The sequence below is a fragment of the Cnephaeus nilssonii genome (genome assembly GCF_951640355.1).
Source record: "Cnephaeus nilssonii genome assembly, chromosome: 16".
NCBI classification, from domain to species: Eukaryota; Metazoa; Chordata; class Mammalia; order Chiroptera; family Vespertilionidae; genus Cnephaeus; species Cnephaeus nilssonii.
The window spans coordinates 46,376,419-46,397,653 of record NC_137087.1 but is presented as its reverse complement, the minus strand read 5'-3'; the positions used below and the strand labels follow the sequence as shown (position 1 = coordinate 46,397,653).

General features: G+C 54.4%; 1 protein-coding gene across 3 annotated transcripts in view; it reads left to right on the top strand.

The window, feature by feature from the left end:
- The window catches only part of SH3PXD2A (SH3 and PX domains 2A), a 218,670-nt gene that overhangs the window by 143,616 nt on the left and 53,819 nt on the right, over positions 1–21,235 (top strand). Inside the window, exon 7 of one of the 3 annotated variants that reach the window (XM_079793356.1) lies at positions 20,454–20,498. The exons of the other annotated variants lie outside the window; for them this stretch is intronic. Coding sequence (XP_079649482.1) covers positions 20,454–20,498 — 45 coding nt within the window. The remainder of the gene's footprint in view (positions 1–20,453; positions 20,499–21,235) is intronic. 3 annotated transcript variants of the gene reach the window in all.

The window sequence follows — 21,235 nt, the reverse complement described above, 5'->3', positions numbered from 1 at the left end:
AAGAAACTTGACTAATACAAACCTCATATGGTTATAATGAAGATTAGATAAATTTATATATATACTAGAGGCCCAGTGCACAAAATTCGTGCATGGGTAGGGTCCCTAGGCCTGGCCGGCGATCAGGGCTGATCTGTGGGGTGACAGACAGGGGGATCAGGGTGACAGGGGGCCCCCACTGGCACCCGCCTTGGCTGGCCTGGCGCTGCCTGCTCACCAGCCCCACCCTTGCGCCAACCGCCACCGCAGGTCGCCTCCTCTCTCTGCAGGGTAACTGGCAGGGCGATGGGGGGGCCCCCGCTGGCACCCACCTTGGCTGGCCTTGGGCCTGCAAGCTGGGGGCAGCTCCTGCATTGAGCGTCTGCCCCTTGGTGGTCAGTCAGTGCACGTCATAGCGACCGGTCGTTCCACTGTTTGGTTAATTTGCATATTAGGGTTTTATTATATAATATTATATGTGCTTAGAACACTGCCTGCAACCTGGAAAGCTCTCCCAAAGTGCTAGCTAGCTACTGTTATTATTTAATGAGCATTTACTGTGTGCTGGCAACTTTACAAATGTTTCCTCATTTGTTGCTCAGAATCACATTGCATAGTGGGTGGGTGGGTCGTATTCCCATTTTGCAAATGAGAAACTGAGGCTCTGAGAGGATGGCTGCCCAAAGTCTGTGGCAAAGTGAGGATTTGAGTCCAAGTGTAGGGTTCTACCCTGCTCTGTTGTGAAGCTCACGAAGCTTCCCAGGGTCACTTTGGCGAGGGATATTTGCACCGAGGAAATGGATGCTGTCATCACTTTCACATTTTAGACCCCAAAGCCCCAGCTCCTAGGAAGATCTCTAGGAGGGATCTCATTGAGCACAGATTTGAAGCCAGGCCTAGCGAGGGTGGAGTCAACAGGGAGAAAGTTCTGGACAGAACACAGCCTTGGGATGGAGGCAGGACCAGTGACCTTGAAAACAGCCTCAGATTTCTGCTCCTTCCTGCATCTTCCCCACCCCCCATCCACCCTGTTGCTCAAGCCCAACATCTAGAAGTCACCCTTGACTCCTCCCTTCCTCTCACCTGCCAGCCTGACCTCCAGATCCATTCAGTTCTCCCACCTCCACCACCAGCCCCTGTTGGAAAGCCTCTCATCTCTGCCTGCCCACCAGCTCCCTCCCTGGCCTCTCTGCTTCCACCCTTGTCCTTCTGCCCTTTTATCTACACCACAGCGAGAGTGAGCGCTTCAAACCTACACCAATTAATGAGCTTTTCTGCTTAAATGCCACCAAAGGCCTTCCCATCTTAACCAAAGTAAACTCCTTATCTCAGCCTACAGAGTCCTGTGTGCCCCCCCCACCCCCCGCCGCCATCCTGCCTTGGGCTCCGACCCTCTCCTCCTCTCCCCACCCCAGTCCCACTCCAGCACTCTTTGCTCAGCCATACCTTAAATACAGCGTTTGTTCTCTCCAATATGGCCTTTACATTTGCTGTTCCCTCTGCCTAAATGCTGTTCCCACATGGCTTCCAGTCTTCTTAAGATTTCTGCTTACTTGTCACCTGGGAGAAGCTGCCCCCATCCTCCACTGCCTAACTGCCCCCTCAACTCACCCTGCTTCTCCCCTGCACCTCACTGAGCACACTCTAATTACCTCTTGGGTTTGCTTTCTTTCTTTTCTTCCTTTATTTCTTTCCACCACCTTGAGAGTGAGGACCTTGCTGCAGGCCTCGCACCAGCTCTATGCCAGGTACTGTGTCAGGTGTTGAGGTTACAGGAATGTGTCTGCCTGCCTTCGAGGGGTTTGCAGTCTTCTATGGGCGGTGAGCTGTATTTACAAGAATGCATATTAGATGGAGGGATGGCATGGTTACCTGAGGAAGAGCATCCAGGCCAAGGGTACACACAGTGAGTGCAAAGGCCCTGGGGTGGGAGCATGCTGGCTTGCTCGAGACAAGGCAGGGAGGCTTGTGGCTGGGGTGGTAGGAAGTGAGAGCAGAGATGCAGCTGGGCGTGGGGAGAGCAGCACAGACCACCGGGGCCTTGCAGGCCATTTTAAGGATTCTGACTTCCACCATGAGATAAAGAGCCACTAAAGCAGGGGTGGGGAACCTTTTTTCTGCCAAGGACAATATGGATATGTATAACATCATTCATGGGCCATACAAAACTATCAACTGAAAAATTTGCCTGCTATATTTGATCAAACATGTAATTAACTCTCCCCTAATGCCTTGGCAGGGCCAGACCAAATGATTTCAAGGGCCTTCGCGGCCCAGGGGTTGGACATTCCCCATCCCTGCACGAAAGGGTCCTGAAGAGAGGGGGCTGTGACCTGACTTGGATCTTAGAAGCATTTTTCTAGCTGGTGACGAGACAGATGAGCGATGAGGATGCCAGCTGCAGTGGGCGGGGGGGGGGGGGGGGGGGGGGAAGGGGGGCTGGATTTGATGACGGTGTGGGCTGTGGGCGAGTTTTCCTGGGCGCTGGGAAGAGTCAGGTTGCCTGGGCTTCCAGTCTTAGTCCCACATGTTGCTGGTCATGTCACCTCGGCTCTGTTACCTCCCCTGTTCTCTTGTGTTGGGGTCAGGGGTCAACTAGAGAAACGGAACCAGGAGGAGCTATATCTGTATTCAGAGATTTCTGTAAGGATTTGACTGACTAGGCAAGTGTGAAATCCAAGGGCAGGCTGGGGTTGTGGTCCACAGGTGAAATTTCTTTTTTTTTTTTCTTTAGTGAAGCCCCAGCTCTGCCCTTAAGGCCTTCCAGCTGATTGGCTCAGCCCCTCCTACCAGCCCCCACTCCCCAATATCTAGATAATCTCACTGAAAGCAAAGTAATTATGGACTTGATCACATCTGCAAAATATCTTCCCCAGCAACACCTAGGTTAGTGTGTGGTTGAAAAACGGGGGACTGTAGCCTAGCCAAGTTGACAAGTTGACACACAAAACTAACGGTCACTCCTGTAAAATGAGGTCGTTATCAGAGCAGCTAGCTACCTGCAGGAAGGTGCAGAGGGTTCCAGGAGGTGATGCCATTAGAGGGCCTGTGCCTGGCAGTGGGAAGGGCCTGTTGCTGTTAGCTGTGATTGGCCTGAGGTGAGCGCTGCTCTGGGAGCTCGAATGGTGCTCTCAGCTCTACGTAGCGGCATTGTCCAGGGCCCATGACTGAGGAGTTCTGAGTTGCGCCACTAGGGGGCGCAGGAGGCCACGGATCCTGTGGAATCGACCTGGCCCTGAGGTTGTTGCTGGGCGAAGGACTGGTCCTCTTCCCAGCAGTTCTGTGAAGCTGCCGCTAGTTGACTAGTAAATGCAAATAAGGTTGCTCAAGAGTGCTGCAAGTTCGTTCTCTGGGGCAAGTATTGATGCTTCTCATGGAATCCTGTTTACTTTATACTTTTCGTTGGGATAATTGGTGAGTTCAGGCCAGCTTCCATTTTAGTGATCATAAAACCTGCATTATTATTATTGGACAGAATTAAGGAGATCAGCGTTCCTGTAGTTATATCAAGGAGAAGCATGTGTTACTTGGAGGTGAGAGTTAGGTTTGGGCATCAGACAGACAGGGTTTGAACCCCTTCTCTGCCATGCATTTGCTCTGTAACCTGGCAACTTACTTAACCCATGACCTTCATGCCCCCGTATGGAAAATGGGGGTACAAATTGTACCTGCCTCGATTAAATGCAAGGGTTGAATTAGCAGAGGGCCTGGCACATAGGGAGCTCCCGATAATAGTAGCTACCATTGTTGTTTTAGTTATCGATTGGGTTCTGGAAGGAGGAGAGAATTTGGTTTTATCTTTGATTTGAGAGTCAAGACCCACTTGAAGCATTTATTTCCGTCTGTGAGCCCTGGGCCTGGCCCAGAGGAGATGGACCTGGACTCAGCCATGGCAGAGTATGCTGTAGAATTAAGACCACGGACTCCAGAACCAAAATGCCTAGCTTCATGCCCTAGCTCTGGGAAAGTCCTTAACGTGCCGGTGCCTCAGTTTCCTCATCTGTGAAATGGGATAATGATAGCACTTCATCAGATTGCTTGAGGCTTGAAGACGAGTTAATCCATATGAAGTGTTACCTCCAACACTGTGCTTGGGTACAGTAAACACTCACTAAGGGTTAAGCTACTTTTATTTTGAATAGGAGGCGCACTTAGGTATCTGGCTCTCAACCAGGAGAGACCACTGGCTGTAGATTTGCCCTCTGCCATGAGTGACTCCTTGATCAGACAGGGGAAGGCAGAGTGTGCATTATCTCATAATGGCCAATAAGCCTACAATAACCCAGGCAGGTGGTCTTGCCGTGCCCCCCCCCCTCATTTATAGACCAGGAAAGGTAGGTTAACGAACTTGCCCAAGGTCACCTAGCCAAGTCGACAGGGGATTCGAACCCAGTCCTTCTAATCCAAACCTCTTTCTGTGATCCAAACCTCTTTCTGCTGAAATCTGTTCCTTCCTGAGCCAAGGCCTATAGGATCCCTAGGTGACCAGGACATGGGCTCTGAAGACCTCTAGCCGGCAGTTCCCAGTGGGAGGGACCCGCCCCAGAAAGAGCCCCCTGAGGTTTTAGAAGGACCCCCTTGGTCACAAGGGATTCCTAATTGGATAAAGGGTCTCTTTGCAAAGTATGACTAATATCCCCTTAATTTCTCTTTCTATGAATTTGGTTCCTAATGAAATAGATTTCCTGAAAGCAAAGACCCACCCACATGTACCGGCGACTATAGAAAGGTAGTTGGCCTTCTCCTTTTACCAATGAAGCAACTCAGAGAGGGGCTGCTGCCTGGCTAAGGAGAGGGGTGGGCAGAACCTGGGTCCTGCTCAGCGCACTCCCAGGAGCCCTGGGAGGAGGCGGAGGTGTGAGGGGGGCCATCGTGCAACAGAGAAAGCAGCTCTTCAGACCTCCTGTGTCTCCCCTTCCCCCGGAGGATGCCCAGGACACAGAGCAGAACCAGCTCTCTTGGCCCGGGGCCTGCCCTGCTCACCAGCCACGGAGGGAGACAGACGGACAGAGACAAAGCAGATGCAGCAGCCGCCACTCCCCCGTGTGCAGGGTTCCCTGAGGCTTCATTCCTCTTCAGCCGAGGCTGGTCCCTGGCCTCTTGGAGCTCACAGCTCAGCTGAGAAAGCAGGGCATTGTCAGGGATTCATTAGCGCACACAAGGCAGGATGGGTTGTGATCCTCAAGCTGCAGGAGTCACATAAAAGCGGGGGGGGGGGGCGGGGGGGGCTAGAGACGAGTCCTGGAGGAAGGGAGAGACTGAGATGAGCGAGGGGTGGGCAGGTGGGAGTGGGGGGGTCATGAGCAGGGACTTGGAGGCTGGATTGAGTTTGAGAAATTGAGGGAAGGAGAGGTGTCCAGTCTGGCAGGAGAGAAGGGCTAGGGAAGGTGTGGGGGGGCGGGGGGGGGGGAAGAGGAGCGGGGGGGGGGTGGTCGGCGCAGGAGATAAGTCTGGAAAGGAAGCCTTGGAGAGAGCATCATCAGGACTTTTCAAACTATTTCCCAAGGCAGGCCCGGGAGCCTGTGTGTCGGTGGGGGGTTCTTGTCTGCCCGAGCCACCCCTCCGCAGTGAGGAGGGCCCAGGCCGCTGAGCAGGGAGGGCCAGGATATTCCTGGCACCGTCCGACGGCCGGTGCCAAGAGCGGGCGTGTCTCGTGAAGGCATCGCCTCTGGCTCATCTCACCCGGGCTGGTGTTTTAAACAATTTTTAATTTTCATGGCTGCAGGTCCTCAGCCTGATGTCATCCCCGGAGTTCAAAGCCAACTAATTGGGAATGAAAGGAGGCTGATGGATGGGGCAGCTCCGCGGCCAGCCCACGTGGCAGTGATGCTCACGTGTGTGTGTCTGTGCCACAGCTCCCACAGCCAGCTCCACTGGTCTGGACACACGGGGCGGGGGCGGCGAGGAGAACGCTCCCAGGGTGGAGGCAGCTAGCGGGCAGCCTTGACGCTCAGCCCAGCTGAGTCTCTTTCTGCCCCCTCGCGCCGGCCACAGCTTCTGCAGGGAAAGCAGGCAGGTGGTCTGGCAGGGAACAGCCTGTGCAAAGCCTGGAGGTGTGCTTCAGCATCTCGCCAACCGACTACAGGCTCCCTGGCCCTGCCCACACCTGCTGAGCCAGCACCTCTGGGGGCGGTGCCAGGAAACAGCATTTTGACAGACTCCCCAGGGATTCAGAGATCAAGCCAGGGTGGACTTTTGGAGGGTCGTCCACGGGGTTGATGGCGGTGTTCGGGGTAGATGGGCGGTGAAGCGGCAGAAGGATCAGCGTCCTGGTGATGGACAGCGACTAGGTGGAACCTTGCAGATGCATTTGGTTACCGCCCACATTGGGGGGCTGGGCCAGCGTGGGACAGGGGGACCCGGCAGAGGACAGTGAACACTGGCCCAGCTTTTGGGGCCTTGGAGAATGGCTGTGGAAGGGGCCTGCCCAGCCACTGGCCTCCCGTCTCGCCTCATCAGAAGGCAGTGACAAGACTCCCATCTGCCTTCTATTTCCATCAGGTTTTCTTCTTGGGGGAGGACGCACCCACGTTGCGGTCCAGCAAAGACATGCTCCCCACCGCGGCCCGCGGCCAGAAAATAACTTGTTTCTCACTTCGGCTTTTGGTTTACAGACATGTGACAAAAGAGGCAACATTTCCAGTAACGACGGAGCCAGTGGAAAAAACAAAGATTTGGGGAAATGTGCATTACTTATTTTTTAGCACCTTTTTCTGATCTAAAGTTACTTTGTTTAGAAATAGAAATGTGGCGTGTGTAACTGCGTTGGCCTGTGGCCTTTTTATAATTGGCCAGTTTCGAAACGTGGAGGCAAAGAAAAATTGTTTCCGAAGTTTCACTAACACGTAGACGTTTGCGGGGGGGAAAAGTGGTTTTCCCCAGTTCTTGCTGCTTTGCCCCCCTGGATCTTGTCATCGCCACGCGTGACCCCGTCAGCTGGCACAAAGATGGGTTCTGTTACTGGCAGACCTGGAGCCTTGTACCAAGAAGACTGGACCATGTCAGGAAGTCCCTTCACTTCTCTGTGCCCAGACGGAAGAGGCTCCACCTCTGCTCCTTCCGCAATGCTGCTCCTGGCTTGGGGCGGCGTGGCGGAGGGGCCCCGCAGGTTCTGGGGGCTGCCTTTCCCATTTTCCCAGGTCACCCCAGCTCGGCCCTGGAGCACCTTCGGCTCCGGAGTGTTGGATCTAGGTCAGGGTTGAGTACTGTTCCTGGCAGGAGGGTGAGGACCTTGTGATGACAGGCTAATGACAAGAGGCCAAACCCGGCCTCTCTTTGTACATTGGCAAAGGCCCCCCAAGGAAACGTGCACATTTTATTTTATTTTTTATTTTATTGATTTTTTTACAGAGAGGAAGAGAGAGGGATAGAGAGTTAGAAACATCAATGAGAGAGAAACATCGATCAGCTGCCTCCTGCATACCCCCCACTGGGGATGTGCCCGCAACCAAGGTACATGCCCTTGACCGGAATCGAACCTGGGACCCATCAGTCTGCAGGCCGACGCTCTATCCACTGAGCCAAACCGGCTAGGGCTAGGAAACGTGCACATTTTAATGCCCCTTGTCCCAGTTCTGTCTCCTGGTCGGTCCGCTCCCTGCCCTGCCCCCATTCCTCCCTGCAGCCTGGTGGCTCCAAGAGCACCTCCTTCCGTCCTCATTTGCATTTCATTTGCATCTGATTAGTGGGCCTCAGTTGCTCTCTCTGCTCTAAGCTCAATCAACACTAGTAGCAGCTCTCCTGGAGGAGGGGTGGGGGTGGGGGTCGTGAGGGGGTGGACGAACCCTCGAGGGCCGAATCGATAGGAACGAGTTTCTGAATGGACACTGGTACTAGGCGTCTTCTAGGCTTAGATGGTTCCTGCCAGGCCGCGAGCTGACCTCACTGCTCCGCCACGGCTGTCCTGTCGTGTAGACCTGCCCAGTGTGCATCTGAGCACTTCCTCCGCGCCAGGCCCTGCCGTGGGAGCTCAGGGACACTGGGGTGGATCCACGGAGGTCCTTGTCCTCAGGTCTCTGTCAGGCCGGGGAGGTGAGAAGGTGAACAGCAGTTATAATACGATGCCCTAGTGCTATGGTGGGGCTGGGGCAGAGGGAGAAGGAGGTTTGTCAAATGAGCCCCGGTTTGCGCAGGTTTTTATTTTGTTGGTTTTTTTAAAATATATTTTTATTGATTTCAGAGAGAGAAAGGGAGAGGATAGAGAGAGAGAAACATTAATGATGAGAGAGAATCATTGATCGGCTGCCTCCTGCCCATCCTCCACACTGGGGATCGAACCCACAATCCAGGCACGTGCCCTGACGGGGAAGCGAACCGTGACCTCCTGGTTCGTGCTCAACCACGGAGCCACACCGACCAGGCCGGCGGAGGGTTTTGAATGAGCCAGCCTGGAGAAGAGGGCGAGCCGCCGTGCAGAGGGCAGCTGGTCTGTACTCTCAGCATTAGCTGTCCGAGGGGCCGCTCTTCCAGACGGGGCTGAGGCGTGTCCTCTGCATCCCGAGCACCTACCGGTGGGGCTGTTGTGCAGGAGGCCACTCCTCCACTAGAGTTGTTGAAACTTTAAAAGTCTAAGTGTAAAATGAATACGTGTGCCGGGGTGGGAGAGAACTCGCCCCAAGACCCTTTCCTTATCATTAGGAGGACTCGCTTCTGTGGTCTCCTGGGGGATGTAGGTCCTTGCCTGGGAGAGGGGGGCTTAACTCCTGACTTAATGGTTCCCCAGTCAGGTGCCTGGCACTAGGAAGTGGTCATTGACTCCCTCACAGCCTGGTCTCCCTGAAGAAGGGTCGCCAGCCAGTGCGTTTCCCCAGTGGTTGATGGTCCGGAAATGACATCAGCCACAGAGAAGTGTCCCACCTTCCCTCTGTGCCGTGAGCCAGGGCCCTCTGAGCTCTGGGCCGTCTTCCTGCTTCTCTCCAGGTGGAGGCTCTGCATCAGCCAAAGGCCCTGCGCTGTCGTGCCAAAGGGTTAACTCTGGTTCTTGCGGGGAGCTCACACTCCTGACCCTCCCCTGTCCTCCAGGCCCCCCGCCCCTCCCGCCGCGGCCTTCTGGGCATAGCTCGGTCACGTGAGAGCCAGATGTGGGGATTTCCCACGTATTGACGTGCTTGTGTGTTTATGTGGCATCTGAGAGCTCAGGGGATTAGTCCTGGCCCTCACAGAGCAGGAGAGGGATGGGGGTGAGGAGAGGCCCAGGGGTACCCAGCGCACACCATGGGGGCTGCTCTGAGCCTGCTGAGCCCTGCTCCTACCAGACATTACAGATAAGTTAGTTGTTCTTGCTTAGACTCCTATTGCCTGCAACATCCATCTTCCCATAGACCATATTGGTTATAGATCATTTTTTAAAAATTTATTTTATTGATTTTTTACAGAGAGGAAGGGAGAGGGAGAGGGATACAGAGTTAGAAACATCAATGAGAGAGAAACATCAATCAGCTGCCTCCTGCACACCCCCCACTGGGGATGTGCCTGCAACCAAGGTACATGCCCCTGACCGGAATCGAACCTGGGACCCTTCAGTCCGCAGGCCGACGCTCTATCCACTGAGCCAAACCCGTTAGGGCTAGATAATTTTTTTAAGTGTCTTTAAAGGGCTTTACAGCAGATACTGGAGCCGGCAGTCTTCCAGGGATGTTCTGCCGGGTCCGGGTACCTGCCCGTGAGCACTCTGCCCAGCACAAGCTGGGCTCAGGGTCTTCGCCAGCCTAAGAAGGCCTGCATGTGGCTTAACAGGCAAACCTGGACTAGAGAGTGCAAGGTCCTGGTGCGAAGAATACCCCAGGGCAGCGGGGTAAGCCGGGCCTGTTTCCATGTGAAACCCTTGGGACCGAGCGCAATGAATGTGCATCCTCCCATGAGCCACTGAGGATTCATTGGGCACCACCTGCTGTGTTCAGGGTGCTGTGAGGATGCTGGCAGGGTTAAGACCCTGAAGGAACTTAAGATCTGGTTGGAGAGACTCTCAACAAATTTTGAATAAGCACCTACTATGCACCAGACACTTGCTAGGACTGTAGTGCTAACCAGACATTCTGGAGTCAATTGACACAGTCAGTGAGCAATTCAGAGATCCCGCTCAGGGCAAGATGAGGGAAGCTGGCAAACCTTGAAAACTGGGTCATCCCCAACTCTGGCCCTCACTCCCACCCCTGCCTGACTCCATTGAGGGCAGTGTCCAACCAGATGTCAGCTGAAGCATTGTGAGGCCTGCCCCAAAGTCAGGGTCCAGTTACAGATGCCAGGCCTCCAGGACTCGGCCCTCGTGCACCCCTACCCCACTCCAGCCCTAGTGTGCCCTCTGCTCAGTCTGGGCAGCCTCAGGGGGTGAGGAAGACCATGAGTGGCAGCTCTACCAGGGCCAGGAAGGTGGTTGAGGGAATCACGTTGCCTCCCCCAACCTGCATAACTCCTGACGCAGGCAGGAACACCTGGGAAAGTGTCTGTGATCGTGACTATCTGTGCCCTGTCTCCAAAGCTTGGAGACAGATGGTGGAGAGTCAGTTGGTCATAGCCAGGGCCCCCAAAATTGTGCACATGGTAGATGCTCATTAAATGGTTAGCAGCTGATCTATACTAATAAAAGGATAATATGCTAATTAGACCAGGTCGACCGGACATCTTCCGGTCGTCCTTCCGGACAAAGCCACAGTGGCAGGTGCCGAGGCAGAGGTGGTTAGGGGCAATCAGGCCAGCAGGGGAGCAGTTAGGGGTGATCAGGCTGGCAGGGGAGAGCATTTAGGGGTGATCAGGCAGGCAGGTGAGCAGTTAGGAGCCAGTGGTACCGGATTGTGAGAGGGATATCCGACTGCCGGTTTAGGCCCAATCCCGGCAGTTGGACATCCCCCGAGGGGTCCTGGATTGGAGGGTGCAGGCTGGACTGATGGACTCCCCCCCACCTCGTGCACAAATTTCGTGCACCAGGCCTCTAGTTCATTGATAATCTGATAGCAAGAGTCCAGTCTTGAGAACACAAGACATGCCACTTGCTGTGGCCCTGGGCTGGCCCTGCCAGGTCTGGGCCCGTTGCTGTTGACTCCATCACTCACTCCGGGCTCTCGTGGAGACAGCCAGGGAGGGAGACAGACTGCAGAGCTGGGGGCCTGCAGACCCAGCAGCTGCTCACTCCCATCCCGCTCCGCTGGCCCCCGTTCCTGCTGCTGCCTCGTCCCCACAGCTACGGGCTTTGCTAGGGGATAGCCCAGTCAGTGGGGGAGGACCACCAAGGCAGACGCTCCAGGGAGGGGGGTGGCTGGGATCCTGGAACTCTGAACAGAGTTGAGTTTGTCTCATCTCTGCACACCAACACCCGGCATGGGGAGAGGGGGGAACCTGAGAACTGAGGGGGAGGCTGCAACCCAAGGGGCTTGCTGTGGGGTCAGGCAGCAGCTGCTGGGAGCGGAGGCTCAGAACCTCTCCTGCCTTCCCACCCCGCACCCCTCGGTCCACCCACGCTGCCTCTGATTAACCACAGCACCTGTCTTGTCTTTAACCTGGAAGCTTCGGGTCTTTCCAGCAAATGGAGGGAGGGTGGCAGACCTGCCCACCACCTCCTGCCCACGTAGACCCTCTAGGCAACTGCAGTGCCCCCTGGGCTCCTTGGCCGCTCTGCCCTTACCCACTTAGGCTGGGCTGTCTCTGCTGTCTCAGCTGTGGCCTAGCCCGGGGCCAACGTGCCTTTGAACTTAGTCCCTAAGGGGCTGTGGAATGGCTGCAGGCCCAGCCCAGCCTCCACCCCACCCCATTCCCCACCTGAGCCCGGGAAACTGTTCTCTGACTGCAGAGCTGAGTGGCCGGAGGGTCAGCAGTGCATTCCTACCCCGGGCGGGGCTGCCCCCACGTGGACCCTGGTTTCTGGGAAAGGCAGCTCCTGGGGAAGGAGGCAGGCCCCTTCTTACTGAGAGCAAAACGAATAGGAATATGGCTGCATTGACAGAGAGAGGCCCAGCAGAAATAAATGAGCCTCCCTTGGCCAGTGGCCAGGGAGGATCCAGAGAATGTAGTTCCCTGTTTTGGGCCCCTTTGTTCCCAGCTCCCGGCCAGCCTGCCTGGGCTCAAGTCTGGGCCATCACTTCCTTGCTGTGGGGCCTTGGGAAAAAACCTTAACTTTCCTGGGCCCCGCTGTCTGCGTGTGTAAAATACAGATTGTTGTAAGGATTAAATTAGGTAGGGCTCATAAAATGTTTGGCACAGTGCCCAGCATGAGTGTTCAGAAAGTGGGAACTAGTATCATCGTTCTAGCCCCAGCCCTGCCACTCTCTTGCTGTGTGATCTTAGGCAAATGTCTCCCCCTCTCTGGTCCGGAGTCCCCACATGCTTCTTCCAGCCTTTGGGTTATCACCAAGAAGCCAGAGATTGGGGGGAGGAGAGGGGGAGGCGGAAAGAAGCCAGAGATGTTGGGAAAGGAACGACCTAGAGACAAACAATGGCCTGTCTTCCCATTTAGGATTGCCCTCTGTCTTTAAGATGATACCCACCAGAAATTTCAGCCCTACCGAATTTCTTCCTCAGGTCTTCCATTCATTTAGCTCAGAATTCTGTGTTGCAGCACCACCTATATTATTGATGGGGCCTCTTGTTTATAAACCATTAAAGATTTTAAATGGGAGACGTAAGAACATTAAACCAAGTGAGTGTGGGACCCTGTGGGACCGCCCAGGCTACACCTGCCTGAAGCAGATCCCACCTTGGAGGCTATGAGTGTAGGAGGCAGGGCCAGGGCCATGAGCTGCTGCTGTAACAACATTTTAAGCCCTCACCCCTCCAGTCCAAGGCCATGGCTTTTTCTTTTTTTTAAATCCTCACCCAAGGACGTGCTAGAGAGAAACATTGATGTGAGAGAGAAACATCGATCAGTTGCCTTCTGCACTTGCCCTGACCAGGCACTGAACCCGAAACCCAGGTATGTGCCCTGACCCAGAATTGAACCAGCAACCATTCCGTGTACGGGATGACGCTCAACCAACTGAGCCACTCCAGCCGCGCCATGGTTTTCATGTATTTATGACAAGCTGGAGGCTGCTGTTCACCCTGGAGCAAGCTGCATAGCACTGCCCACGTGAACGGTAGCTCACATGCCTTGTAGCTGTACACTTCCAGACTTCTACCCATGTAACTCTTTGTTTTAATATATTCTTACTAGAGGCCCGGTGCATGAAATTCGTGCACGGGTAGGGTCCCTAGGCCTGGCCTGCGATCAGGGCCTATCTTCCCCAGCTGCCAGCAGCTGGCCCCACCCCCTGCCACCTCAGCCGCCCTCTGTGTGTGGGGCAACTGGTGGGGCAATCAGGGCCCTGGCATCGCCCATGTCTACTGCCACCCACCCCTGGTTCCCCGTTCCCCATTGGTCAATCAGAGCCTGCTGGCCAGGGGGAGGGACCAAGAGGTTGGCTGGTAGGCCCCAATCAGGCGATCAGGGCCTGCGGGCTGGGGGCAGCTCCTACATTGAGCGTCTGCCCCCTGGTGGTCAGTGCGTGTCATAGCCGACCAGTTGTTCTGCTGTCTGGTCAATTTGCATATTACACTTTTATATATATATATACTTCAGAGAGGAAGGGAGAGGGAGAAAGAAATATCGATGAGAGAGAATCATCAATCGGCTGCCTCCTGCATGCCTCCCACTACTGGGGATCGAGCCCACAACCTGGGCATATGCCCTGACTGGGAGTTGAACCATGACCTCCTGGTTCATAGGTCGACTGAGTCACACTAGCTGAGCCCATGTAATTTTGATTGGAAGTCATGTTTGAACAATTGCTTGCTTGCTTTCTTAGCCATCTTAATAACACATTGTGGACCAGTAGTTTTATTGCTAGCTTTACCCAGTGGCCAGATAAGTTTCTATTGAATGAGTACAAAAAAACATTTTACATAAATGTTAAAGGCACGCTTTAAAATTAAATACCCATTGCATTTTGAAATTATTTATTACATGTTCTTACAAGCTAATATCATTTGAAGGTATGATACTTTGTAAAACACTGTGTAATATGAAGCAAGAATTCTTGTGATCTGTCTGCAATGTGTTAATCTGGGACATCCTTTTTCTGGATGGCATTCATTTCATTTTCACTCTGCTGCTCTGAGCATGATGACCTATTTCAGGGCCCTTAAAGTGAATATATCATGCAAATTAAGCTATTTCTTTGTAAATTACTTCTTTGTGAAGGACTTTTAGCCCTGTAGGGCTGTCGTAAAGATTTGAGCTATTGTATGCCCAATAGCAGTACAGAGAGAGAAAATACAGTTCGGTTGCCTTCTACACATGCCCTGTCTAGGGCCAGGGATCGAGCTTGCAACTCAGGAATCGAACCCGGGACCCTTCAGTCAGCAGGCTGATACTCTATCCACTGAGCCAAACCAGCTAGGGCCTGTTACCACCTTTAAATAACAGGGCTAGCAGCTGTCAGCCCCTAATCAGTCAATGGCCTAAAAGCAGTGGCTGAGTTTCCTGGTGGCCTAGTCAAAAAAAGGAAAAGAAACACCTGGGGTCTGTAGGAAACCTAATAAATCTAGCCCTGTGCAAAGTTTTAGCTGTACAAAAGGAGAGAAAAGACTAGAGTACAGCAGATATTTAGAAATCAGTTCAAGGCTGCAATGAGGTAAGAACAACAGAATTCCCACAGAGGGAGAGGTCTCGAGTGCTCAAGTACACTGAGATGTTGGTGGAGGAGAAGGGGGTGGGGGTGTATTCATTCCATTCGGGGGCCCCTGGCAGGGTCTCTGCTTCTCCTCCCCTCCCTGGAGCCCAGGGCGGGGGCTGTGTAAGCTGATAAGGAGGGTGACCCTGCCCTGGTCCCCTGAGCTCTTGGTTTGCTTTCATTCTCTGAGGAGTTTGTGCTGTTGGCTGTTCTCACTCCGGTCTCTCCCACCTGGGCTCTCAGCCCACTCTGGATTTATTAGTTTGGATGGGTGGAACTCGCTTGACACCAAGGAAGGAAGGATTCCTGGAAACATGGTTTGAGACTAGATTTGGGTAAATTGAACCCAATTCTCATTGCTCTGGAGTTACTCAAAGCTAAAAGGAACCTTATTATCCTCCTATATAATAAAAGGGTAATATGCAAATTGACTGAATGGCAGAACAACCGGTCGCTATGATGTGCACTGACCACCAGGGGGCAGATGCTCAATGCAGGAGTTGCCCCCTGGTGGTCAGTGCACTCCCATAGGGGGAGCGCTGCTCAACCACAAGCCAGGCTGATGGCTGGTGAGCCCCGCAGCGGTGGTGGGAGCCTCTAAGGATATCTGTCAGTTAGGCCGGGTTGAAGGGGACTTTCCTCCCCAGTGCACGAATGTCATGCACCGGGCCTGTAGTGAACCAATAAGAGTCTCTTTCCTAACTTATGGCTATGGGGGGTTTTTAATGCAGTGCTTGAGGGCGTGTGCGTCAGGGGGAAGCTTCCTTAACATCAGGGGCACCTGTAGGATGGTTCTTTGACTTCTCATAATCACCTGTACCTGCGAGAATCAGGTTCCGTATCTAAGTATTCTCAGGTATATTTGGCCAGGAGGTGCAGGCACTTAGTTTTCTCTGGGCCTAAGTTCTTCCTGGTCTTGCACGCCAAGAGTGGTGATTGTGGCAGAGATGTAAGAACTGGGGGATGGCAGCCGAGGGATCCTGTCTCCCAGGCACACACTCCTTTAGTCACCAGCTCTGCCCCTGTCGTCCACGCCCCTCTGTGTCCCCCTCCAAAACCTTTCACAGGCATTAGGCCGTATCACTTTTAAAACAGCTCTGCAAAGAAGACAAGGTCGTTATTTGCACCCTCCTGTTACAGAGGGAAAGGAGGCTCAGATATTTGCTCAGTGCCCAGAATCTCAGGGGGAAAAAGGCAGAGTAAGCACAAGGATCAAGATGAAAATAAATTCTTGCTCCAGTTCTCCGTCCTCTGCACCTCCGGGATTATTTGCTTTTTTCCTTGAGTTTCCATACATTGAGCATGTGCTCAAGTGGTTTTCCCTGGAACAGCAACCTGTTTCTCTGGAAAGACTCTTCCGCCGTGGTGCACGCGCACTGGGGAGACGAGCACGTTTCTGCGGGAAGAGTCTAGAACATCAGAGAAGTGCCTTGGAGACCCTGGGCCCAAATGGTTGGTTTCACAGATGTGAGCGTTGAGTCCCAGAGAAGTCAGGCCACTTGCCCAGGCCACTTTGCAGCTAGTTCTCAGCAAAATCAGTGGTGCAGCTTCCCAGTCTGATGTCCCCCGGTTTCCACCAGACTTCGTGACCCCGCTCTGTAGGGCCCTTGGTGCTGTCACCCGAGGAGAGGGAGGGAGAGACAACTGGGAGGGCAGGAAGCAGTTGGTTTGTGTCAGTCACAGCTGCTCATTTGGCCGCGCCTGCCTCTTGCTCCTTCACCCCATCTCGCTGTCTCCGTTTTCCCAGCCCCGAGCCAGCAACCTTGTCTGCCTCCTGGCTGGAGGGCCGGGGTTTGCGAGCCAGGGGTTCTCTGTTCATTGTAATGAGGCCGAGGGGGTCCTTCCCACCCTGGGAGACAGCTTGCTCGGGTGGGCTGGAGAGCAGGCACTCCAAAGGGGGGAAGGGGGGTTGGGAACCATGGAACTGGATTAATTCTGCGGATCCAGGGGACTGGGAAATAAATCATGTTTTAAAATGACTTTTTAAAAAAAAAAAATTAAATAAAAAGGAGAGGCTCATTTCTGGTTCGCTTCCCATTTTCCTTTGGAGAGAGAAGGAAAGACCTGGTTATGGGGATGGGGGGACATGGCATGAGCTCAGGCTGTACACTTATTAGGGGCTCAGTTTCCTGTCTATCTCCCCTGTCTGCTCAAATGCCCAAACCCCAAAGGCCTAGAAGGGTATAAGATCCTTTGAAATGATCCTTTTTCTTTTTACCTTTATTTCCTTGAGATGATTCTTGAAAAAATTTTCCTAGCAGCCAAGACCTTGTGGGCATTTAGTCTCTGTGGGCTGAGGGTCCCCACTTCTCTCTCTTAGGGTTTTGGGCCATTCCCCCTCTCTGACAGCCCTCATCTTCTGGCTTAGGGGTTGACAAACCGCTGCCCACAGGTCATGCCCAGCCCAACAGATGGCTTTGTCAATAAAGTTTTATTGGCACACTGCCCACTCACAGGGTTGAGTAATCGCGACAGAGACCACATGGCCCACAAAGCCTAAAACATTGATTCTCTGGCCCTTTACAGAAACAGTTTGTCAACTCCTATTCTGGCAGAACAGGCTCTCCAGGCCCAGGCCAAATCATTTCCCTTGGCTCACTGAAAGGGGTTAGCACTTCCCAAAAGGTTTCCTTCTGAAGATCCCGAAAGAAACCAAAAAAGGGAGGTGTGCCAAATAAGGCCAGCAGAGATGGAGAGAGATGTGGGGGTGGGACCGGCCTGGCCCGGCCTTGCTGGGGGGCAGCCCACCTGGGGCACGGCCACAGGAAGTGATAGCCCCAGCAAGATGTGGCGGCAGGCAACCAAGTCCCCATTCTGAACTCAGACCCACTTGGCCCACCCCACTTAAAGCCTCCGGCAGCCCAGGTGCATCTAGTCTGTCTCAGGCCTACTAGGGCGTGAAAGCAGGGCCAGCACAGCTCTTTCTGCCCCAGGAGGCTTCCCACTGCTAGGCCCCGTAGGAGGCTCTGGCCACAGGATGCTTGTCTCTGGGTGCACTCCCACAGAGTCTTTCCACCCCCCACTCCAACTGACCTGATGTCTGGGATTGCCTGAGGGGAGCCATCAAACAGGTGTCAGCATTTTCTTGGTGCATCCGGTCTGAGCACCGTCGGGGTCTTGTCCCCGTCCCCGCAGCTCCTGGAGTGTGCATCTCCTGGTGCCCCGGAGCTGAGTGAACCACGCTCAGGGGAGATGTGGCTGATGGTGGCTGGTCACTGAGCAGGGACTGTGTACTAGGCACTGTATGCTGAGCACTGACTGCCTATGACCTCCTTTAAGCCTCACGGCAACCCAGAAGGTAAATGTATTGTTTCATCTGGATTTTTACAAGTGAGGGAGCAGGTTCAGAGAGGTGGAGTGACTTCCTCAAAGGAGCAGAGCTGGATTTGAATCCGGACAGTCAGACTCCAGAGGCCTTGCTAACCCTCTCCACCGGAGCCCCACTCTGTTGGCTTACGGTAGGAACTGGCAGAGCCAGGCTTCCCAGGTCTAGGTGGGGGCCAGCCTGCACTCGGAAGGCGGCTTGCTGAGCAAGGACCAAGGGAGAGTTAGGCGTGTTAAATGGTGAGTGGCCAACTGATCACCTGAGGTCTGTGGCCCCACGAGAGATGGACACTGTATTAGCTGTGGGACTTCAGGCAAGTTATTTAACCTCTCTAGTTCATTTTTCCCACCAGCAAAATGGAGGGAAGACCGTGTGGTTGTAGGTTTGTTGTGAAAAACAAATGAGTTCTATACGTAAGTGCTCAGCACGATGCTTGGTGTACAATAATGCTGTGTAAACGTTTGCTGCTGTTATGACTATGACTAGAGGCCCGATGCACGAAATTCGTGCAAGAGTAGGCCTTCCTTCCCCCAGCTGCCGGCACCAGCTTCCTGCTGGCACCCTGGACCCGGGCTTCCCTCCAGCACCTGGGAACTGGGCTTCCCTCTGGCTGCTGGCAAGCACCTGGGACCCAGGCTTCCCTTGCAGCCTTGGCTTCGTCCGGAAGGTCCGTCCGGTCTAATTAGCATATTATGCTTTTATTATTATAGATTACTCTCTGTCACGGGGTCAGGCAGCAGTGCTGGCCAGTGCTGGTGGGCAGTACGAGGTTTCTATCTCAGTGTTTGTATGAGGGTGCACGTAAGGGTTTGTATCTCAACGTGCATCTCACCATTTCCTCCTCACTGTCCCCGCTGCAGCCAACGCTGTGCTCCTTGCAGCGATGGACAGTTCAGCAGAGGAAGCCCCAGCCGGAGAGTTCCCAGACCTGCTTCCATCTCTGGCTCTGCCGCTCTGTGCTTGTGGGAACTTGGGCTGGTTACTTCCCTGGTCCGAACTCCTTTTCCTTCCCTGTAAAATGGGGCGGAAAACGCATACCCACCTCAAGGGATGGTCGTGGGGAGTAAATGAGCCATTATACACCACGGTGGATGGTCCGTGTTTATTACATGTTGATTCGCTAGAAATGTTCACACCATTGGTTAGGCTAAGAGCTTCCTGCCTCATAATCTATATATATAAAAGCCTAAGCGACCAAACAACCGAACAACCAGTTGATCGGTAGCTATGACGTGCACTGACCACCAGGGGCAGACGCTCAATGCAGGAGCTGACCCCTGGTGGTCAGTGTGCTCCCACAGTGGGAGCGCCGCTCAGCGAGCTTACCGAGCAGCAGCGGCGGCAGGTGCAGTGGGGGCGGGATGAGCTAAGTGGTGCGGGATCCTACACCCCTCGGGTGTTGGCAGTCCAACATCCCCCAAGGGATCCCGGGTTGCGAGAGGGTGCAGGCCAGGATGAGAGACCCCACCGGTGCACGAATCCATGCACCAGGCCTTTAGTGTTATTATATCATGCCTCAGGATCTATGTTCTTGTAGGTGCTTTGACTTCGCTTCTCCCTCTTGGCAGGAGAAAACTTTTAACCTCATGTCACAGATGAGGAAACTGAGGCCCAGACTAGACATGGCTTCTGTGCCTAGAAATGGGCCCTCATCTCTTCTGGTCACTAAAGGTCCCTGTTCTGGATTGGAGTTGAGGTGTGAGCCTCTAAAATGAGGCATCCTCCCATTCTGCCAGGGCCTGTCTGTCTTCCTCAGGGGGTGGGCCTGGGGTTGGGGCAAGAGAAGACATCCAGGCCAGTGGTCGGCAAACTCATTAGTCAACAGAGCCAAATATCAACAGTACAACGATTGAAATTTTTTTTGAGAGCCAAATTTTTTAAACTTCAACTTCTAACACCACTTCTTCAAAATAGACTCGCCCAGGCCGTGGTATTTTGTGGAAGAGCCACACTCAAGAGGCCAAAGAGCCGCATGTGGCTCGCGAGCCGCAGTTTGCCGACCACGGATCCAGGCCAGTGGTGTGGTGCCCCAAGCCTAGAGACCGGCCTTGGGCTCCCCAACCCTGGTGTTTGAATTCCAGACTCAGGCCGCTGAGCCTGCTGGCCTGGTGAGGATCCTTGGAGCCACCCAGCCCTGTGGGGCCAGCCACCCACAGGGCCAAAGACAAAGGTCCAGGCTGCCTTCTCCAGGGCAGCAATAACCCAGCCCACGGGCCCTGTTCCAAGCAAGGATTGTGTGGGCTTCTCTATGCTCCAAAGGATGCCTGCGTTTCGGCAGACACCTCATTATCCCCATCCCAGCCGGCCTCTGCCTCTGTAATCACTCCGGCCGGCCCACGCCCAGCAGCCAGCCCAGGGCCAGGAAATCACTCCCCTCCCCTCCCCCGCCTTCCGCCAGCTGCTCTACGGGTGCCTGCAGCCACTCACCCGGTGGACCTCCTGCCTGCCTAACGGTTCTCTCTCCTCTGATTCTCTTCTCCCACTGCTGCCTGCTCTCGGGGACTCGGAAGTGTGGCTCTCCAGCTGGGCTGAGTCTCCCAAAAAGGACGTGACAGGTACTGCCCAGTGTGCATGCGAGTGCATGTGTGTGAACATGTGCGTCCCAGGCATCCGCGTGTGGGAGCCAGTGCTGCCGGCCCCTTGCCGCATGCTTCCCTGAGAGACGGAGCAGCCCTCTGTCGGTTCGCCCGGCATCCTCTCTGCCTCCTCCGCTGCCTAGACTCTGCCTGCCTTTCCACCCTGTTAGGTCTCAGGTCCGGCCTCGGAGGCTTCGGATGGGCAGCGACCACGTAGCTCCGTGATGCACTCTGGACCCAGAGTGTGTGGTTTGAACCCCAGCTCTGCTGCGTCCTGGGCTATGCTGCCTTGGCGGGGTTCTGTGACCGCCCGAAGTGGGTGCAGTGCCACCTCCTGGGGAGCCGGGCACACCGAGAGTGCCCCTACCATCACCTTCAACAGTTAGCTCAATTGGCCGTCCCTGTGAAATGGGCCAGCCCAGGGTTACTAATCTCACTCCAGGCAGCTCACCTGAGGCTGGAGCGGAAGCCTGGCTCCCGGTGGTCCGCACTGGAGAGCGCAGGGAGCTGCAGCAGCAAGTGGGGGCGTCCTGTGACCGAGGGGGAGGTCACAGCCCCTGGCCCCAGGAATGCAGGGCTTTCCAGGCTTCGGGCTACCTGGCCCAAGATGGCCCTCAGGCTTGGGCTGTGCCCTGTGTCTGTCCGGGCAGAGCTGGGCCAGGGGTCAGGCTTGCCTTTAGTTTTTGGTCTTACTGGATAGTGACAGGCAGAGGGTG